This window comes from Kogia breviceps, chromosome 17, assembly GCF_026419965.1.
Source record: "Kogia breviceps isolate mKogBre1 chromosome 17, mKogBre1 haplotype 1, whole genome shotgun sequence".
NCBI lineage: Eukaryota > Metazoa > Chordata > Mammalia > Artiodactyla > Physeteridae > Kogia > Kogia breviceps.
This window is the reverse complement of record NC_081326.1, coordinates 8,486,687-8,508,326: the sequence shown is the minus strand read 5'-3', so window position 1 is coordinate 8,508,326 and position 21,640 is coordinate 8,486,687. Positions and strand designations below refer to the sequence as shown.

The 21,640-nt window shown below is 41.0% G+C and overlaps 2 protein-coding genes across 5 annotated transcripts in view; one reads left to right on the top strand and one right to left on the bottom strand.

The window, feature by feature from the left end:
* The window catches only part of NKAIN3 (sodium/potassium transporting ATPase interacting 3), a 520,118-nt gene that overhangs the window by 23,810 nt on the left and 474,668 nt on the right, over positions 1-21,640 (bottom strand). For all 4 annotated transcript variants that reach the window (XM_067017479.1, XM_067017481.1, XM_059043115.2 and 1 more), the window contains exon 5: positions 15,216-15,276. In XM_067017479.1, the coding sequence (XP_066873580.1) occupies positions 15,216-15,276 (61 nt within the window). The remainder of the gene's footprint in view (positions 1-15,215; positions 15,277-21,640) is intronic.
* GGH (gamma-glutamyl hydrolase) overlaps positions 1-21,640 on the top strand; it is a 105,550-nt gene that overhangs the window by 73,215 nt on the left and 10,695 nt on the right. The window lies entirely within an intron of this gene.

Genomic DNA, 21,640 nt, shown 5'->3' with positions numbered 1-21,640 from the left:
GTGCAATATAGTTTAGCCCAAATACCCCCCAGCACTGTTATTTTACGTCCACTCAGCACATCCTTCCTTGCCAAAAATGTTACAGGACACAAAACTTAAATTGTATCTATTTATGATTCTTTGAAGTGGATTACAAATCAACTTCTTTTCATTGTGGTGCAGAATATAAATTTGTCACATAAAACCCAGGAGCTCTGTCAAAAGAGTCTTTACTCAGGTTAAGAAATTTCAGAAGGAAATTTTAAAATTGAAAACTAAATTTCGTATAACATTTAAACACTAATTTGTCCAGTTTGCTTGCTTTTGTGAGCGTACATTTCAGTGTTTTCCTTTTTTATAAGCTTTCATTTATTGCCATTTACTAAAAGCTTCAAAAGATGATTTGGGGGTGCTTCGTTTGATTTAATAACTTGGTTTAATAATTTGTTATGTTTGATTTAATAACGTGATTTAATAATCAGTTAAATTCTTTAACTGATCTTGAATGCGGGGCAGCTAAAACGTGGAAGACTCATTTATGAAGTGTTCACAGACATTGTAGGGAACTTAGATAAATTTACAAAGCAGTTCTTTAAAGGCTGAAATAACCCTACCTCTGACTGATGAAGAGAAGTGAAGAGAAAAAATGGATTCTGTCATCCTGAAGTGGTTTTTGTTTGTTCGTTTTCAACATCAACCTCATTACAAAAATATTCTCAGGGAAATGCAAACCAAAACCACAGTGAGGTACTACTTTATACCCACTAAAATAGCTATAATTAAAAAATCAGATAATAACAAATGTCGGTAAAGATGTGGAGAAATTGGACACCACGTACTGCTGGCGGAAATGTAAAACGGTGCAACCACTTTGGAAGACAGGCAGTTCTTAAAAGCGTAAATCTAGTTACCATATGACCCAGGAGTTCCACCCCTAGGTATATACCCGAGAGAAATGGAAACATATGTCCACGCAAAAATGTGTACACAAATGTTTATAACAGCATTATTCATAATACCCAAAAGGTGGAAAAAGTATTATAGTTTATTTACCCTAATGTGGGTGTGGGTGTGTATATATATAAATTTGGGGAACTAGACAAGACTACCAAAAGAGTAACTATTAAGGAGGAATCATTGAAAAGTAGGTAATTAAGAAAGTGAAAACATGAAGAATCCTTTATGGATGGAACACAGCAGTGAGGCCTCTTGACGAGAGAAGCCTGATGTTTCCATATGAGAAAAATAGTTTTTTATGCACACAGCAGAGTAGGAAGATAGCTGAAGTAAAGAGGTAAATTGAAATGCAAATGGAGGGCAAGTGTATAGACTCTGAAAGTGTTTTTAAAATGATGCTTTAGGGCTTCCCTGGTGGCGCAGTGGTTGGGAGTCCGCCTGCCGATGCAGGAGACACGGGTTCGTGCCCTGGTCCGGGAAGATCCCACATGCCGCGGAGCAACTGAGCCCGTGAGCCATGGCCGCTGGGCCTGCGCGTCCGGAGCCTGTGCTCCACAACGGGAGAGGCCACAACAGTGAGAGGCCCGCATACCGCAAAAAAAAAAAAAAAAAAAAAAAAAAAAAAAATGATGCTTTAAAAAATGAAGTTTTTTGGGTTTTTTTTAAGATGACTTAACAAAATACTTGAAAACAACTCAGTAGAAAAGACCTTCAGCTTTTACGTTTGCAGAAAGGTAGTTATATCACATTGTTAAGAAAGTGAAGCAACTGTGCATTCTAAAAGTCACTGTAGGGGCTTCCCTGGTGGCGCAGTGGTTGAGAGTCCACCTGCCGGTGCAGGGGACACGGGTTCGTGCCCCGGTCCGGGAAGATCCCACATGCCGCGGAGCGGCTGGGCCCGTGAGCCGTGGCTGCTGAGCCTGTGCATCCGGAGCCTGTGCTCCGCAACAGGAGACGCCACAACAGTGAGAGGCCCGCGTACCGCAAAAAAAAAAAAAAAAAAAAAATTATTTATTTATGGCTGCTTTGGGTCTTGGTTGCTGCGCGTGGGCTTTCTCTAGTTGCGGCGAGTGGTGGCTACTCTTCGTTGCTGTGCGTGTGCTTCTCATTGTGGTGGCTTCTCTTGTTGCGGAGCACGGGCTCTAGGTGCGCGGGCTTCAGCAGTTGTGGCTCGGGGCTCAGTAGTTGTGGCTCACGGGCTCTAGAGCGCAGGCTCAGTAGTTGTGGTGCACGGGTTTAGTTACTCCACGGCGTGTGGGATCTTCCTGGACCAGGGCTTGAACCCGTGTCCCCTGCACTGGCAGGTGGATTCTTAACCACTGGGCCACCAGGGAAGTCTGCACACATGACACACTTGATCACCACTTTTTTTAGCTTTTAACTGGCATTGTTTTTATTCTCTAGTCCTTTCCCCCCACAGTAGCACAAATACTGAGGGAAGATCTCTCTTTTTTTTCTTGGTATTTCAAGTCACTCCATGGGATTCTTTGTAGGTAATACATCCCTTTTATGCAAAGTGCACAGAGTGACTTTTTCCTAATGCTTTCAGTGTTATTCTTTTAGATGCAGGGATGCACTTATTCTAGTTATTCTGTAAGGATCCCATGGACTGTCTCTAGTATTTTATCTTTGATTCTTGCAAGGGGGAACCTGGTTATAGTGTCCTTACAGGGTCCTTTGATAAGAAAGCATCTGCCACCGTGGCTTCTTTCCTCACTCTTAGTTGCTAGAGTTGTATCACCTTCATAAAGATGCCTCTGACATACCAGCTCCCACCATCCTATTTCCTCAATACACACATAACACTTTTTAGTTTTGCTTTTCTCATATTCAGAAAGAAAGGAGCTAGGTTCTCTTTTTTTTCTTTCTTTCTTATTTGTGTTTTCATCTTTAACAGTGTATTTTCTATTCCCTTTACTCAGCTTTTTTAAAGTGACACAAATTGTGCTATTTTCCTATTGTAGACATACTCTTAACCCTTCGGTTAATCTTCATCACTAATTTGGTGGAATGGCTGTTTACTCTCATCAGCTACAATTTGGCTTTCCTGAAGTCTCTTTCAAAGTTTTTGCAATTTTTCAATTACTATCTGCTCAGAATCACTGGTGGCTTTGTATCACTACTGCTGGCCTCATTCAGAGGAACATTTAATTCTAGAGAAAACAAGATTTTTTAAAAATTCTGAAAACACCTCCCTTTTCTATTTTTGGAGCTCCCTTTTCATTTTTATTTGGCTGAATTTCCAGCTTTTGTTTCTCTCATGGGTCCAGATTTCTGGAAGCAGATGTTCCCATAATCAGTGCTGACAGTTTCTTCCCACTTTAAAATTTTCTAAGAGTAGATAATATTTAAATAATGGCATAATGAATTTCTAAAATCTCTTTGGGGTCAATAAAGCAGAATAGAATGGCTGAGAGGAAAAATATCGCTTAAAAAGGTAAGGGCTAAAAACAGTTCTAAGAATCTATCTAAACAGATATAACTTTTCCCTTATGTAATACATTTTTTCTCAGTTATCCAATTTTTTCCATATATATATATATATATATTTTTTTTTTTTTTTTTTTTTTTTTGCGGTACGCGGGCCTCTCACTGCTGTGGCCTCTCCCGTTGCGGAGCACAGGCTCCGGACGCGCAGGCGCAGCGGCCACGGCTCACGGGCCCAGCCGCTCTGTGGCACGTGGGATCCTCCCGGACCGGGGCACGAACCCGTGTCCCCTGCACCGGCAGGCGGACTTGCAAGCACTGCGCCACCAGTGAAGCCTGGGTCCCAATATAATTTTATCATTCTCATTTAAATCTGGCTAATGTTCTACTTTGCTCGATAAATCAAGTGACAAATACCTGTTGACTTTGAAGTCTCTCTATAATTCATTTTTACTGTCTGTTTCTACAATTTTGAACATTTCCCCTTTGAATATTCTTTTTTCTTTTTTTAAAATAGCCTCTATTATTACTTTTGGTTTTCCCATTTCTAGGGCAGACTCCATCCCCAAAATGCCATTTCTTCTGAGATCGTTTTATAAATTCTTTTCTCTTTCTATGAATTACTGTTCAAAGAGAATTGAATCGGATCATATTCTTCCCAAGATTAAATCCATTCATTGATGGCATGTCATCTAGCAGAGCATCCCCGCTGGAGAGCCGTGAGTAGGGTGTGGGTGTGCATATACTCACTTGCTGAGCAAGACTTGGGGTAGTTAGCCCTTTGGGGTGGTCATTTATTGCTCGGAAGAAGTAATTTATTTATCACAGAGTGCCTTATAAATGTTAACTTTCTCTATAAGTGCCAAGATATAAAATAGGTTGGGACTCACTGGTGTTAAGACAGAATCCAGGGCTTCCCTGGTGGCGCACTGGTTGAGAGTCCGCCTGCCAATGCAGGGGACGTGGGTTCATGCCCCGGTCCGGGAGGATCCCATGTGCCGTGGAGCAACTGGGCCCGTGAGCCACAACTACTGAGCCTGCGCGTCCGGAGCCTGTGCTCCACAAGAAGAGAGGCCAGGATAGTGAGAGGCCCGCGTACCACAAAAAAAAAGACTGACCCCGCTGTTTACTTAGTGAACTGAACATATCGCACTACTCATCACTTCCTGAGTATCCCATGGTTTTCCCAAGCTTTTTTGACATACTTTTACCAGTATTTAAACTGCATTTCCTTTGTTCCCTTCCTCATGATGTAATATTCTTCATGTAAGACCATGTTCTCATGCTCTGAGCAGCCATGCTTGGTGCCCTGACACACAGTTAGCGTCTGCTTATTTTTTCTGTGCTTCTGATTGACTTTATACAGACCATTATCTGCACTTTACTCTTCCATAATTATTTACATGCCTTGCTCACTTATTAGAATGTAAGATCTCCCAGAAAACGGACCAAGCCTTATTCATTTCTGTATCCTTGTGGGTCTAATAGACAGAAGTCTTTCAATAACTGTTTCTTGAATGAATGAATCAAATCAATACAGGATTAGCTATTTAAACTTGTTTAAAGTCCTAAAATTAATCAATAATATGCTGGAACTGGACTATACTTTTGGATCTGGACAGGTTAATGACCTCAGACAAGAAGAGATTTGGGAGAAATGCTGAATCCAATCAAGCATTTAAATATCGACAAGAATTGGCAACCTATCTAGACTATAGAAAGAACACAGAATTCCATCAGGAGCTACGAAGTCAGTGTAATGTCAACAAAGCATCTGAGTCATGTGGGAAGACATTAAAATGTTTTAAAGGGTTAGTGAGTATAAAACCAACCAGAGAGGCTTTCCTGGTGGCGCGGTGGTGGAGAGTCCGCCTGCCGATGCAGGGGACGCGGGTTCGTGCCCTGGTCCGGAAAGATCCCACGTGCCACGGAGCGGCTGGGCCCGTAAGCCGTGGCCGCTGCGCCTGCGCGTCCGGAGCCTGTGCTCCGCAACGGGAGAGGCCACAGCAGTGAGAGGCCCGCGTACCGCAAACAACAACAACAACAACAAACAAACAAACAAAAAATCAACCAGAAAGAGACTCTTAATCGGAGTAAAAGTCTTGTGTCTACTCAAATCTAACGTCCTCTGAGTCCTGATGCTGTGGGCTGCTGAATTAATCACATTTGAAGGGTATGCAATGAGATCTCCTCTTATTCCACCAACTATTTCAAAAAGCTCTGAAAATCCATTTGTAGAAAGTGAGAATCCCTTTGGAATTGAGGTCCTGCTTCCCAGCTGAAAATCCCTTAACACACAGCAAACTCAAATTGCTTGAGATGCTTACTTGTTGGAGAAATAAATTTCAATATTTATTTCAACATTGTGGCTCCAGCATTTTAAACATGTGGCTTCCAAAGCTTCCATGCTGGTCTGTACCCAACAGGCAGAAGCGGGACGAGCGTGGAGAACCACATGTGGAAGTGACAGGGGCGCTGGGCCTGGAAGGGGGCGTGGCCCTTCTGCTTGCATTCCACTGTCTGGAGTTCAATGTCATGGGACACCTAGCTGCAGGGAGCCTGGGAGATGCGGCCAGCTGTGTGTCGGAAAAAGAGCACACAAATGGCAAACACCTGGCCAACCTCTGACACAAGCATTTACATGCAAGCTTTGCAGTTGACTAAACTGTACGTAGCAAAGAAAGCTGTTCTCTGAGTACAGCATTAACTCTAATTTGGACTTTTTATCCTTATAATCAGAGAGAGAGAGCAAAAGCAAACGAAAGAGAGGAGAGAAAAAAGAGAGAAAGTGAGTGAGAGGGCAAGCTCCTGTTTCCTCCTCTGAGGAAAAATGTGGACAAAACTGAAAGCCTAGTTAGGTATAAAATTTAGAATTAATTTACTCTGTGCCTCATACAACTTAGAAGGAGAGACAAATGCCTTTACTTCTCCCCTACTTTATCTTCATGTTGGCATCCTAGTTATTGGTACTCCCAAATACCTCACTTAGACCAGTTTCAGATATTGCTCCCAGAAAGAACACTAAATTATTCTTTTTTAGTCAATAAAATGCTTAATATAAAGCACACGAAGGGACTTCCCTGGTGGTCCAGTGGTAAAGAATCCACCTTCCAATGCAAGGGAATGCAGGTTCGATCCCTGGTCAGGGAACTAAGATCCCACATGCCGAAGGGCAACTAAGCCCGTGCGCCACAACTACTGAGTTCGCGCGCCTCAAGTAGAGTCCGCGTGCCGCAAACTACAGAGCCCGTGCGCCACAACTACTGAGTTCGCCCGCCTCAAGTAGAGTCCGCGTGCCGCAAACTACAGAGCCCACGTGCCCTGGAGCCCTAGCGCCACAACTAGAGAAGAGAAGACCTGCATGCCACAACTAGAGAGAAGCCCGTGCACCAAAATGAAGAGGCTGCATGCCTCAACGAAGATCCCACGTGCCGCAACCAAGATCTGACGCAGCCAAAAATGAATAAAAAAAAATAATAATAATAATAAATAAATCTTTTTAAAAAAGCACACGAAGATGAGTGTTCTATATATGCCTCTTAGTGTTGGTTACTTGCATGACATTTCTTCAAAGGAATTATAAAATCTGACTTCCATTAAATATTTGGTCCAAGAGTATAGCTCTGGAGAATACTGTGTGCCATTTTGCTATCTAAGAGGGATGAACATCTGTTTCATTGTTTGGTCTTACTTTAAAATGCCTGTTTCATTGTCCGATCTTACTTAAAATGCTTTGGTGTAACGGTGAGAGTATAAGCTGTATACTGGGGCTGGCAAGTTCACATTCTAAGGACTTAATGATACAACATCACTCCAATAGCAGCCAGGGCCAGTACTTCAAAATGTGTTACCTATGTTTGCATCCGAAATCTGCTTAATCTGCATAATAGAAAAAAATTTAATTGGTAAAATAAGTGCTGTTTGGGACTTCCCTGGTGTCGCAGTGGTTAAGCCCCGCGTTCCCAATACAGGGGGCCCAGATCTGATCCCTGGTCAGGGAACTAGATCCCACATGCATGCCACAGCTAAGAGTTGGCATGCCACAACTAAGGAGCCCACGTGCCGCAACTAAGACCTCGTGCAACCAAATAAATAAATATATATATTTTTAAACATAAGTGCTGTTCAAGAGATGGGACTGCCTGGGAAAACTCAAGAGATGGGGTTGCTTGGAAGCCAGAAGGGAGCAGTCAACAGTGACCTAAGTCACCCATTACAATGAAGCCCCGTAGGATCTAAGTGAAGTTGACAAGTAGGAGGTCATTGCTGGCCTTCGAGAGAGCATTTTCAGTGATAATATAGGACAGAAAGCCCAACAGCCGCGGCCTGACAGTGGATAGGAGGTGAGAAAGTTACACTGTAAGTCTGGACTATTTTGTAGAAAAGTCTAGACGTGGAGGGAAGAAATATGAGAGACAGGGAAGCTCGGTGTATGCCGGGTGGGGAGCCAGGGTAATTTCTTTTGTTTTGTTTTTAAACTTACGTGGCTTTATTCATAAACTGAGGAGACTGGGGCTGTTGGTAGCCAAGAGAACCTGAGAGCTCCGACCTGTCTGACCAGGGATGGAAGAAGGCGGGATCATGTCTCCTTCAAGCGAACAGGCATCTGTGTAGAGCGCTTCCTTTAAGGGGTGAGGCTGATGCGTCTCACTCCCTGGGCTGTTAAGCTGGAGCAGACAGATCAATGTTCTGAATAGCTGCCTGACCTTTACCATTTGTAAATGAATGAAGAAAACGTGATGCACGTGACGGTACCTTGAGATATAACCCCCAGCTCTGGGCACCATCTACAGGGCTGTGGTGCCTTGGGGATCGCCCAAGGGGTGGCTCCATTCGTTAATGGGCGCAGAGCTAGATACTGGCAGGGTGGCAACCGCCTTCCTTTAAATAATTTCTAACGTACAGTTTCGAGTGGGAACACAGAAAATTAAACCCCCTCTGGGGTGTCCGTGTTCTCTGCTTGTTGGTGTCAACTTTCTGTCAAAACAGGCCACAATTAGTAGCCAATGCAAACTTCCAGGAAATATAAGTGTACAAACCATTTATACCTTATTGCAAATTAGATTTTTTTCTATAGTGCAAGGAATGGAAAATTTAAATTTTCATAAGGTGTGAGGACAGAGATATGAGAGATAATGTAATGACATGAGGGCATTTTCCTTGCTCCCTATTTTGTACATATTTGCACAAAATTTCGCATCATATTTGTATGACAGATATTTACTGATTTCTTATGATGTTCCAGATACTGAACCAGGTCCTTGCATCCCAGGGTGGGCGGGGTACAATCGCCATGCTCTACAAGTGGCGAACACAGTCAATTAAAAAACAAATCGAGCACAGGTTCAGCGGGTCTACTGAGGCACGGGGGAGAGGGCGTCCTGGGGAAGAATGCTGAAGAACATTCTTAACTACTTGAAGGAGCTTAATTACTTGAAGGGAGGTGACCGTGTCTCATCTGGTGACTGAACAGACGTGGGAGGTCAGGAAGAGTCAAGGAATGTGCCCAAGGTTCCAGCTTGTGTGAAGAATGGTCATTCATGTAAACGCAGACAGAGAATAGAAACGGAAGAACTCTCCCGCATCTCTGCCAATGGAACTCCTCACCAACCTTCCGAGTCCACTGGCTTGCACAGTTCTTCATTCAATACTCACTCATCATCTATGGTACGGAGTGCCCATTATGTCAGGCAATGGGCGAGGCCCTGGGGATAACATGACTTTTAAAAATTACAGTTGTGTTAAATGTTTCCAAGGAAAATGCAGTGTGCAATGAAACCATATAAGAGTACATCCTGGGTGTCCTCAGCTAGCCTGGGGAGGGTGAGAGGGGAAGTGGCTAAGCTGGGGAGAGACAGTTAAGCTGAGATCGGAAGGATGTATATAAGTTAGTGAGTCAACAGAGGGAGGAAAGGGCTTGGTGAATGTAGGAAAACAGATGTAGCTGGAGATGAGGAAGTGAGGAGGGAAGAAAATAACGGCTGTGGATAGTCCCTAGTTAGGTTGAAATATAGGGGTTCTGGGTTGGAGAGACGCGGCCGTCTGGGTTCCACTTCACCATGAGGTTAGTGCTGACTCTGGAGCTTGTTCTAGTAAAACGGCTTCTCTAGTCTCCATGGAAAGTTCCCCTCTTGAGTCACTGGTTTGGGTACTTTGGTGTTTATGACATTCTTCTTGAGAGATACTGCCTTCTTTTCAGCTTTGATGAGGTATAATTGACAAAACTGTAATATACTTAAAGTTTACAAAATGATGATTTGATATATGTACACATCGTGAAAGGATGCCCACCATGGAGTTAATTAACACATTCATTACGGAGACAGACTGTCTTGTTAACCTGCCCAAGGACTGGAATCCTCTCTGAACCAGAGCACTGTAGTTAGAACCCTATTCTGTGCGGCCTGACCCTCCCATGTGTGGGGCTGGCTTAGGTCTCCACCCTGCTGGTCCCAACTTTTTGACTGTACGTCTGTCACCTTGGCCGTATTTTGCATTTGAGTTCACTCTATGGTGCATCTATCTTCCAAGTCTCTGTTGCCTCCCTGATGTCTTGTCCAGGAGTCCATAAACTCAAGCGCTTGCGCTAATGTGGTATAGTGGACGCATCTCCATTTACGTTTTGGCTTTTTGGCCCCGAGGCATGTGGGATCCTAGCTCCCCGATCAGGGATCTAACCCACACCCCCTGCATTGGAAGGCGAAGTCCTAACCACTGGACTTCCAGGGAAGTCCCCAACTCCCTATATCTTGACCTTCAAAATTACTAAAAATCCATCTGATTATGCTAAAGAGATGCAGGACCTCCATTTGTTAAACATAAATATTTGTAAGTTGGATGAGGGTGGTCAAAAGGTACAAACTTCTAGTTATAAGCTAAATATAATAAATACTAAGGCTGTAATAACAACATGATTAATAAAATTAACACTGCTGTATGTTTTATTTGAAAGTTAAGAGAATAAATTCTAAGGTTCTCATCACAAGGAAAACTATTTTTTTCTTCTATTTTGTTTCTACATGCGATGATGGATGTTCACTGAAGTTATTGTGGTAATCATTTCATGATGGATGGAGTCAGATCATTATGCTGTACACCTTAAACATATACAGTGCTGTATGTCAATTATATCTCCATGAAACTGAAAGAAAAAAACTGTAAATGTACCAAGCATCTCACTAAATTATGAACATAATCCTAACGCTTCATCAAATTTTAGAACCTTGTAGTTTTGAAATCCATTTTGAAAAATGAGTTGCTGGGCCAAGAGAATTTACTTAATAAAATAAACTCACCAGTCATTTTAAAAATATTATTATTATTTTATTTTTGACCACAAGGCGCAGCTTGCAGGATCTTAGTTCCCCAACCGGGGATTGAATCTGGGCCCCTGGAAGTGAAGGCACTGAGTCCTAACCACTGGACAGCCAGGGAGCTCCCTCAACAATCACTTTTTTTATTAGATGCTATGTGCAAGGCATTTTCTAGGCTCTAGAGTTATATCTGGGAACATAAAGATTCTGACCGCAGAGATTTTGTATTCTAGTAGAAAGGTTAGGTAGTAATTTTGTAGCTATTTGGCAGAGTTATGGGGACATGCTTCAGGCTCTAAATCTAAGTTGTGGTGAGGATAGCTGCAACTCACCAGATTGTTACCAAAAGAAATTTATATTCTCTGAGAAACAGTAGATCCTTCACGGCTTATTGGACCAGTACTATGACTGCTTTGAAATACTGACTGTGACCACAGGATCATCCTTACCTGGGTCTCATGTATTTCCCCACCCTTGACTCTCACAAATTGCTCCTGTCCCTCCACCCTTGTAGGGCCAGGCCACCCAAGATGGCTGTTCTCTTGCTCTCTGTACATCTCCTGCCAGACCAGTCCCTGCTTCACCTACACCCTACCCACACGACCGACATTCCCTCTTAATCATAGAGCCTCATCAGTAAATGCCTGTGTACTTGCCCCCGACCCCTGTTAGTAATTGTTCTAATTTTTGTATCAAAATGTCTCCACTATGTTAGTTTATCAAAGGGGCGGTGAGGGGCGTGTTTTCTGCTGATTTCCCTGGTAACCAATGAGTCAACCTGACAGTGGGGTGTCGCTCCAGGTCCCTTTCTGCTTCAGACGTGTAAGATCCCCCGTTCATTGTATCACTGATGTCTCTGTTGCTGACTCTGGACTCTTTCTTCTGTTTTGAGGCTGGGCCTCAAGGGGTCAAATGGTTGTATAAAGAGCTATTTTGATATCTTCCATGTAAAATGCTAAACCCACATCTGGGGAGTTCATTTTCTTTGCAAAAACGAATGCTTAGGATTTTCGATGTACATTTCTCCTGCCAATCAACATATACAGCCCAAGCTGGCCTTTGTGGAACCGACAGACATCCCATTCGCAGTTTGCAACCTAATATCGGAAGAAGTAGTGCTAGCAACAGCTCCTCTGAAAAAGCCTGGCAATGTTTATACACGTTAATACTATTTTTTTTTCAGTATTTTTTGCCTCCCCTCCACACTTCCTTGAATTAAAAACGTTCTTTTTAGTAAATCTGACAAGGCACTAACAAGCCCACAAGTTCATTTCAGCAGTAGATGGTTCACATACAAGATGTTGACTTTTATTTTATAGTTTAATTTTTTTAACATCTTTATTGGGGTATAATTGCTTTACAATGGTGTGTTAGTTTCTGCTGTATAACAAAGTGAATCAGCTAAACATCTATCCCCATATCTCTTCCCTCTTGCGTCTCCCTCCCTCCCACCCCTCTAGGTGGTCACAAAGCACCGAGCTGATCTCCCTGTGCTATGCGGCTGCTTCCCACTAGCTATCTGTTTTACGTTTGGTAGGGTATATATGTCCAGGCCACTCTCTCACTTCGTCTTACCCTTCCCCCTCCCCGTGTCCTCAAGTCCGTTCTCTATGTTGACATGTTTTTACGACTACAGGTTCCAAATATCCTGGTCTCACAAAAGTGTTCACAGAGACTGACAGATTTTTTAAAAAGAAATAAAAAATGAAACAGATATAAGCAGGCTTTTTCATTAGAATGAATGATGAGAAGTATTGACCCTACCTAGCAGTACTCTTGCTTTTTTGAGCTTTTTATTTCATTGTCTTTGACCTGCAATCATAGTCTTTATAGGAAATGGCTAAAGAGGCTGAAAGGTAACTAAGAAGATGGGTGGCTGGAAATAAATGTTTCCTCAAGCATTTATTACCCTTCAGAAATGTCCATCAGCTGAAATGTTACGCCTATAGAACCACTTAAGCAGTGCAGAGGAGAGAAGCGGGTAGTTATTAATTTTTAAGGCTGGCTGACAGCTTTCAGTCCAAGAAAGGCTTAACTTTGCATTTTGAATAAGGCAGAGATTTTCATTAGTTAGAATAGAAATCGAAATGATAAATGATATATTGTCCGCCAAAATACTGTGACATTACATTATCTACTTGCAGTTACCTTTCAGAAGAAGCTTTCCAGAAGCATACTTAGATAAATTGGAAGGCTACCAGTATTGTTTTCTTATTTTATGTTTAAATTTTGTAAACACAATTCAAGGGACACGTCTTCTCAACTGTGGGTTGGTAAGGGCAGTTCATTGTTGCACCCGAAACCTAAGTGTTGGCACAAATTGTACTAGTCTATGAGATCACTGCAATTGGTTTCAGACATTTCTCTTTGCTCACACCTGCCTTCTGAAGACTCTAGGACAATTTAATTAAAATCGCACTTTGATTCCTACTTCTTGCAATGAAAAATATAAAATTACCCTCACCGGAGAACTATCAGACCAAAAGGTTTGTGACAGCTTTCTGCTGTTGTCTTGCTCCCCGCCGATGATCCTGTCACGTTAGTCTAGGGCATGTTTACTTTGTTTTGAGCACCCAAGACCCTTTTGGCTCTAAGTATTATTTGAATCGATGGTAACATAACTACTTTATACAGATGTCTCGTGGTAACTTAATGTAGGGTCCTAATAACAAACAGTACAATTAAACCATTAATAGAATCGGCTGCTAGCAGGTGCTTCAATGCTGGTTTGATGGGCATTAAAATAGCTGATTCAGAGGTTTCTAGAGAGAAACTTAAGCTAGTTAAAGACTCTAAAATCAATAAAACTACGGTATCTGCCAGTAGCAATCTGATCCATATACACTGACATTATTTCTCTAAAAACGGCTGATAGAAGGTCAAAAGTCCTTTACCCAATTTAGATGAGCCTTTTATTTTGCGTAACATTTTGCATTTCCAAGTGTTGCTTAAAATCACAGGCTTCAAGGAAAAGCCCTTTATGTATTTATTCTACTAGATAAAAGAAGATTATTGATTAATCTACCTGTCCTCACACAATAAGGTGGGGATGCAGTATTAGCATCATTTGAGAACCTCTAATCAGTTCAGTAAGGAGAAGAAAGAGGATCATTTGGGTACCTACTCAAAAGTAATTTATAAGGTATTCAGCTGGGATTTATCAATCAATGTATCATTTTGGGGGAAGTATTTATTCAGCACCAATTCTAGCAGTTTTTTTAGTTTTCAACTCCAGTTAAAATTGTCCTTGCTCAGCCGGTTGTTTTTTGGCTGTCAGGCTGTCTTAGCTGTGAGTTGGAAGCAGGCTGCTGATTTTCTGTACATTAACTTCGTCAAATTGTGGGACTACTAATGGAACACCTGAAAATGTACTTTTTGAAGTTAACCTCATAGTCAAAAGTACTGTCATTACAACAGAACTTTTGAAATGTCAGAAACTTTCCAGCTCATCTAGCCCTAAACAACAAACCAAAGCAAAACAAAGCCCCAAGCAAGCACAAGAGAGATGATGTGGTACGTTTGCGTGTTCTCACTGCCTGATGAGTTTAATCTCAAGGTCTAATATTTCTTCCTGTTGGTTAAATAAACCCTCATTGTTAACTGGATTCCAGTTCATACACCACGCACTGTACCAATTTGGTGGCAAGCACTCATCAGACCCTTTTGGAGTTGTGTTCTAGAGAGAAGTTGTAATGGCTAGCTAGACACTTATCCTCATTTTTTTTAAGAGTCAACTTTGCAACCCAGAGAGTATCTGCAGCGGTATAACCAAATCCCTGCGATGGTTGGGCATGATTTGTTTATCTAATAATTTGTTATTTTTTTAAATTAAAATTGTCTCTGATATTACATGAACCCATAATGGAGTGGCGCCAAGAAGTGCCTTAGGCATCAGCAGGTGCTCCATAAATGCCACTCGTTAACCTATGTTGCTAAATCTCTACCCACATAACTTTGCGTAATATGTGTTGTGTTTTTGTTTTTTTTTTTTAGTGTTCTGCTAAAATGTGACCACTTAGCTTTTTTCATTCCATTAATTCTCTTTCAGCATCTCTCTCTCTTCTTTTTTACATCTTGCATTGAAAGTTGCCATTTTTAGTTTTCTCAGAGTATTTTATGTAGTTTATGTATGCGCAGTTCTTGGTAGACTGTGTTATTGTATTGATGTTATTGCTATTAGTCAGATTTCAAAATTCTGCAGCCAGCATACTTACAATTAGCGATGGATAAAACAACCCCGATTTTCAACTCAGAGGAACGTTTAGGTCTCTGATGAAAAGTTACTAAAATGAAACAACAGCCATCTGTAGGTGTCCCTGTCTCTGAGCACCCTCTCACTCGACTTGGATTGAGTTTCAATACTTAGTGCCATCTTGTTTGTGTGCAGTATAGTTTGTAAATGTTTGATTGTAACTTTACTATGCTGATTTTAATCATTTAAAATTCCAAATATAAAAGATTTCATGGTCCTGTAATGATTAGTTTTGGAAGCTATATCTCAGATAAAATAAACCCACAGGTAGGTAGAATAGTACTTACAGGTGTCCTCTTCTTCCATGAAAATACTGATCACATAACAGGCATACACAAAACCAACCAACTGCAAAGGAGAAAAAAATATCTTAAAAATCTAGGACAGATGTCCATAATTTAAAAGCCTATGTAACCAATAGATAAAGAATACACAGTATTATCATCTATGAATTTGTAATAGAAAAAAATCTTAAATGCTATTTAAATGTTTTGAAATAATAGCCGTGATTTTAAAGAACCTTTTCATTTCTACTTAGGTGTAATAGCTTTCTAAAGTAGTACACAGAAATGGGAAAAAAATTGCAGATATTTCACTTAGATTTTGATTTGGGATTTACAGTTCTTATATTGCAAAATCACCACAGATCATTCAGAACACCGATTTTTAAGTTTTGACTATTTGTAGAGCAATTTGTAGCAACTCTCATTATTACTACAACTATTTTAATGTTTAATTACCACAAAGGGAATCAAAATATGTTCACTGTAAATTAAATACCAATCATTTACTTAATCGTGGAAAATGCTCTGAGAATGTAAATTCTATTTGAATACTAAATTGTTTTGTTAATTATACACTGCCAGCCGCAAACAAGCAAACACCCGATATATTGTTCTTCTTTCTTGCCTGCTCCTCCTTTGTTTCTGCATCCCCCTCCCTTCCCTAGTCAGTTAGCTATTCAAATCTGTCCTTTGGAACTCAGGGAAGGTTTAAGAGACTGAAACCTTTTTCCTACTAAGACACAGGGACACGAAAAGGCTTCTGTACCCAAGGGGGCCTCACAGGGCCCTGCTTGGTTTGAAGGGCAGGGATGTGTACGTGTGCTCATACTCCAGGGGTAAGGCCTTCTGAAGAGAGCTGCTTGTGCTGTTCTGGAGCAGGACCCTACCCAAGAAAACAATATTACTTTGAGTTCTTCTGCAACCCCATCATACAGGGGGGCTCCCGTTCCCTCCTGGGATATTGCTAGTACTTTAGTAACACATGCAGTCCAAACGTGTAGTCCTGGTGAGGCTACCAGAGTCAAGCCACACGTTAGATATTGTTAAAGGCTGTTTTTTCTCAGGTTTTTAGAAAATAGATAGATAGAAAGAAATAGGAGTAATATTTTCTCCTTATGCTCCCATGGATTATCTTGTTCATTCCTTTTAATACATGTGTTCTACTTTGGATTCCTTTATGTACCTCATTAGATGAATATGACCTACTGTGGAGAATTGACTTTGAAGATGACCCTTTTGCTTGAAGAGCAGTGCAATTAGTTCAGCTGACCTGAGTCCTAGTGACAGAAACGGGCAGATCAGATACCTTTTGAACCCTAAAGACCTAGACCAAGTGACAGCCAAACAAATCAAGAGTTTCTTTGTATGCGGTGTGACTAGGATGGCGGATGCTTTGGGTCTCTTCTACTCACTTTGCAAGAAGGGTAGTAGAAGAATGGATGAATCACGTTACAATAGAAAAATGTCTGAACTAGTTTTGTTACTTTTGTTACAGACCAACATTTAGATACTGCATTGTTAATCTTGGACGTTGCTTATTGAATAGTTAGGCCACAGATGCTTGACAGCTTACGTAGTTCAATAATTTTTCCCCTACAGCAAACTCAGGTAAGGTAAATCTCACAAATCATTATTTTTCCATCTAAGTAGGTGAAAGATAAGCAAACTGCTTTGATTGAGTACTGTAGAACTTTCCTAGTATAAAGCTAAGGCCTTCACGATAGCTCAATACTACAATGAATATTATTTTTCTACTTTCCTAACAGACTATACATCTCTCCAAAAAAAACTATTTACACCTTTATGCTGATCTGAAGTAGAATAAATTATTACTTTGTCTTCATTGATATCTTTTGAGATGACAATGATGTCTAAAGTGTATATTAGCATATTATTAGCCTCTTTGACAGGGAACATATTTTGGTGTCTTCTAACATTAGCTCATTCCACTTGATATGACGGGTCCATCGGCATTTACTGGTTTGTTCATTGGCATTTACTGGAAGAAAGGCCAGAGGATTGATGAGAAGGGTCCTTGAGAGCAAACTCGGTGAACTCAATGCTAAAACACTGTTTTCATACATCAGTATGTAGAGTTAATTTGATGGGGTTGAAAAAAATCCCATCCTGATAGAGATTTTAACTTGAAAATGAAGTCTACCCCACCCTTCTCTGGTTTGCCTTCCAGCTGTTAAAAGAGACCTAGAAAACAGTAACTGCTAATGACTGTTCCATAAATTGCTTTGTTACATATTTATACATTTAAAGGAACAAATCTAAGTAACCTCTACGGACTCTTTTTCTTTTTCTTTTTTTTTTTTTTTTTTGTGGTACGTGGGCCTCTCACTGTTGTGGCCTCACCCATTGCGGAGCACAGGCTCCTGACCCACAGGCTCAGTGGCCATGGCTCACGGGCCCAGCCGCTCCGCGGCATGTGGGATCTTCCCAGACTGGGGCACGAACCCGTGTCCACTGCATCGGCAGGCAGATTCTCAACCACTCTGCCACCAGGGAAACCCGGGACTCTTTTTAATACAAAATAAAAATTTATTTTTTTGCAAGAAACTTTTTAATGATTCTAATACAAGTTTCCTTCCAGGATAAACAAAAAGGGGTTGACCAGATGGCTAACACTGAAGAACAAATGCAAGTTATTTAGTCCTGATTCCATCATTTGAGTAAGTGCAGTTGAAATTTAGGGAGAGGTTTGGGGTTAGGATGAGACATTGAGCAAGTTAGAAGGACTGCTTAAGAAGATGATTATAGATGTACTTTGCTAAAGGCAAAAGGAGCAAACTCAACTGAATAATTTTTCAAATAAAATTTTCAAAAAAAATGTTTTTACTTAAGTTTTATTTATTTTGTATTTCTTCCCTGTGTTTTAGGACCGACCATGGATTATTTTAAAATTATTGGGTTAACTGTGTTTCTGAAAAGATTGTCTATATACTGAAGATAATTCATCAATAGATTTATTTCTCTTTTTCCAAATGAGTCTTTTTTTTTTTTTTTTTTTAATAAATCTATTTATTTATGGCTGCGCGTGGGCTTTTCTCTAGTTGTGGCGAGCCGGGGCCACCCTTCGTTGCAGCTTGTGGGCTTCTCATTGTGGTGGCTTCTCTTGTTGCAGAGCACGGGCTCTAGGCGCGCGCGGGCCTCAGTAGCTGTTGCTCGTGGGCTACAGAGCTCAGACTCAGTAGTTGTGGCTCATCGGCCTAATTGCTCTGTGGCATGTGGGATCCTCCTGGACCAGGGCTCGAACCCGTGTCCCCTGCATTGGCAGGCGGACTCTCAACCACTGCGCCAACAGGGAAGCCCCTGAATGAGTCTTCTGACAAATAGAAAGTAAGATCAGGCTCTTAGTTATAGTGATACCACACTATCCTTCCCTATTCAGTGAATTATTTTTTTATTAATGAAATGTGAGAACACCCAGTTTTTAAAGAACAGAGCAATGCACAGCAGCAGAAAATTTGTCATATCCAATTGTTTACTGATGGATCTTAATAATATCTTGAGAGATGTAAAGAAAGGAATTTTGGCTAAGTGATTGAAATATGCAATACCATTAACTGGAAACAAGAAGATAAAGACATGTCATATTAGAAATATTAGATCACTGTCCAGGCCTTCAAACAGAATTTGTCAGACATAATCTCAATATTATAACAAATGAATTAATTAAAATATATCCTTTTACTTTTGCTTTATTGATTGGCATACTAATAAAATATTTATTCCCAAAATTACTTTTGCTATCATGATTAACCAAATGACTGTTTAACTAATAATGTTATTCTCATGAGAACATGTCTAGACATCATGTTAATCACTTATTTGTAGAAGCTGACTGTTGTATAGTTCTTTGTTTCCCAGAACATGAGTTGAAATAATCCCTGTGGCTTTCTGCTTATCTCCAAGAAATGGAATAAAATGCATTCTTGCCAATAGTGAAGACACATAAAATAAATAATATCAGGATAATAATCCTGATTATTTCTGCTTTAAATAAAGTTTTGAGTCATTTGTTTTAAAGACAGCTCTTTTCTCTTCCATTAGAGAATCCATCTCTATAGTTGTAACATTTAAATGATTTTCTCCTCCATATTGTAAATTCTGACTGCATAAATTCCACCTTTTTCAATATATTAAATGGATGTAAATGGCATAAGACTAGATTCCAAGACTATTTTTTTTTTTTTTGATGAAGGGATTGATTAGTTTTGGCAAGTGAGATTTGTATATGAGATTGATTTGTTTTGGCCTGCGGGCCTTGTATAACGATTGACAGGATTAGGTTTCACCCGTGCAGGTACTAGGATGACAACAATCTTGTCTGTGTGTCCTGCTAATTATGGGTCTTGGTAAAAATGAGTCAAAGAAATGAGCCATCTCTACAAGCCTGAGTGTCTTAAGGGATCAGTTTTAGGTGAAGTGGATGGGTGAGAAAAGCTCATTTAGGGAACTCAGAGAGAAGAGCTTTCTCAGACCTAGCCTTAGGGTGAGAGAACTGAGGGGTCTGAGGGAAGCCAAAAGGATTCTCGAAGAATAATAACTCCCCAATACTTTCCCAAATTTCCCAGCATTCACACCAACATTTAAGCCCTAAAGCTTAAGAGAACCCATAAGGAATGACAGAAGTTTCTCTATTTAACACAGGTTCTAAACAGCTCTTTGTTAGTCAGTTCTTCCTCAAGTCCAAAATGACTTTATAAAAATCGTGGCCATATATATGTGCTAGCATATTTGTTTCTGACGAACCTAAGGGCAGGACAGGAATAAAGAGGCAGATGTAGAGAATGGACTTGAGGACACAGGGAGGGGGAAGGGTAAGCTGGGACGAAGTGAGAGAGTGGCATGGACACACATACACTACCAAACGTAAAATAGATAGCTAGTGGGAAGCAGCCGCATAGCACAGGGAGATCAGCTTGGTGCTTTGTGACCACCTAGAGGGGTGGGATAGGGAGGGTGGGAGGGAGACGCAAGAAGGAGGAGATATGGGGATATATGTATATGTGTAGCTGATTCACTTTGTTGTATAGCAGCAACTAACACAACACTGTAAAGCAATTGTACTCCAATAATGATGTTAAAAAAAAAGAGAAAGATGGAGGAAAAAAAGTCTTGGCCAAAGCCGGCCCTATTGGAGGCAGGCAGGCAGAGACTGACCCGCTTGGCTCTGTGTAGAACTTTGTCCCTATGGAAGTCATTAAGTTGGACACTTGTGAGCAGAAAGCTTCTGCATGTAATTTATTTGGGTTAAGGTGTTAAGTTACTTATAAAAGGAAGCATAGCTACCTAATGTCAAGAACGTGCAGGGTTTGGGATTTTACTCTACTTTCTAGGCTAGCAAGTTAGCCTGTGACTCTTTCATGGGTGCTGGACCAGAGACCAAGGGCTTTACCGCTCATGGCACAGAAGCCAGCACAAGCTTCACACCTCTTTGCTGTATTCCCCATGTCCCTTGGGCCATGATGGACCCCTGCACTTAGAGTGGGTTGTGTTTCAGGAGAGGAATATTGAGTTACTTTTTTTTAGTTGGAGTATAATTGCTTTACAGTGTTGTATTAGTTTCTGCTGTACAATGAAGTGAATTCGCTCTATGTATACATATAGCCCCTCCCTCTTAGGCCTCCCCCTCCCCCAATTCCACCCACGAATACTTTAGCATTTGTCTAAGTAAAAAAAAAAAAAAAAAGACAAACAATAGAAAAATGAGCAAAGAGCATAAATTTCTAAGCTATACAGAAAGAAAGAAAACTAATAAACTGTGGAATGATGTCATACATTAGTCATAAATTAAATGCACATAAAGAGTACAAGAGGGCTTCCCTGGTGGCGCAGTGGTTGAGAGTCCGCCTGCCGATGCAGGGGACACGGGTTCGTGCCCCGGTCCGGGAGGATCCCGCGTGCCGTGGAGCGGCTGGGCCCGTGAGCCGTGGCCGCTGAGCCTGCGCGTCCGGAGCCTGTGCTCCGCAATGGGAGAGGCCACAACAGTGAGAGGCCCGCATACCGCAAAAAAAAAAAAAAAAAAAAAAAAAAAGAGTACAAGAAAACTATGTTATCACCAAATTTGCAACATTCTTTTCCTTTTTTTTTTTTTTTTTTTTGTGGGTGTGTGTTAGCAAAGATGGTCAGATAGATATTCTCATATACTACGTTTGGAAGAAAAAGTTGGCAAAAAACATTATACTCTTTCACCCAGTAATTTTACCTCTAAAAACCCATCACACAGAAATATTTTAAAAATCTCTATAGTGATTATTATTAATTTTTTTGAGTTACTTTTCTAGCAAGAGGAAGCAAGCCTACTCTTTGTCAGGGGTGGGATGGGGAGAAGTTACCTCGTCCCTAAGGGTTACTAGCTGAAGACACAACCCTGAGAAATGGTTTAGGCAAAGAGTGATGATAAATTTGGAGGTCGT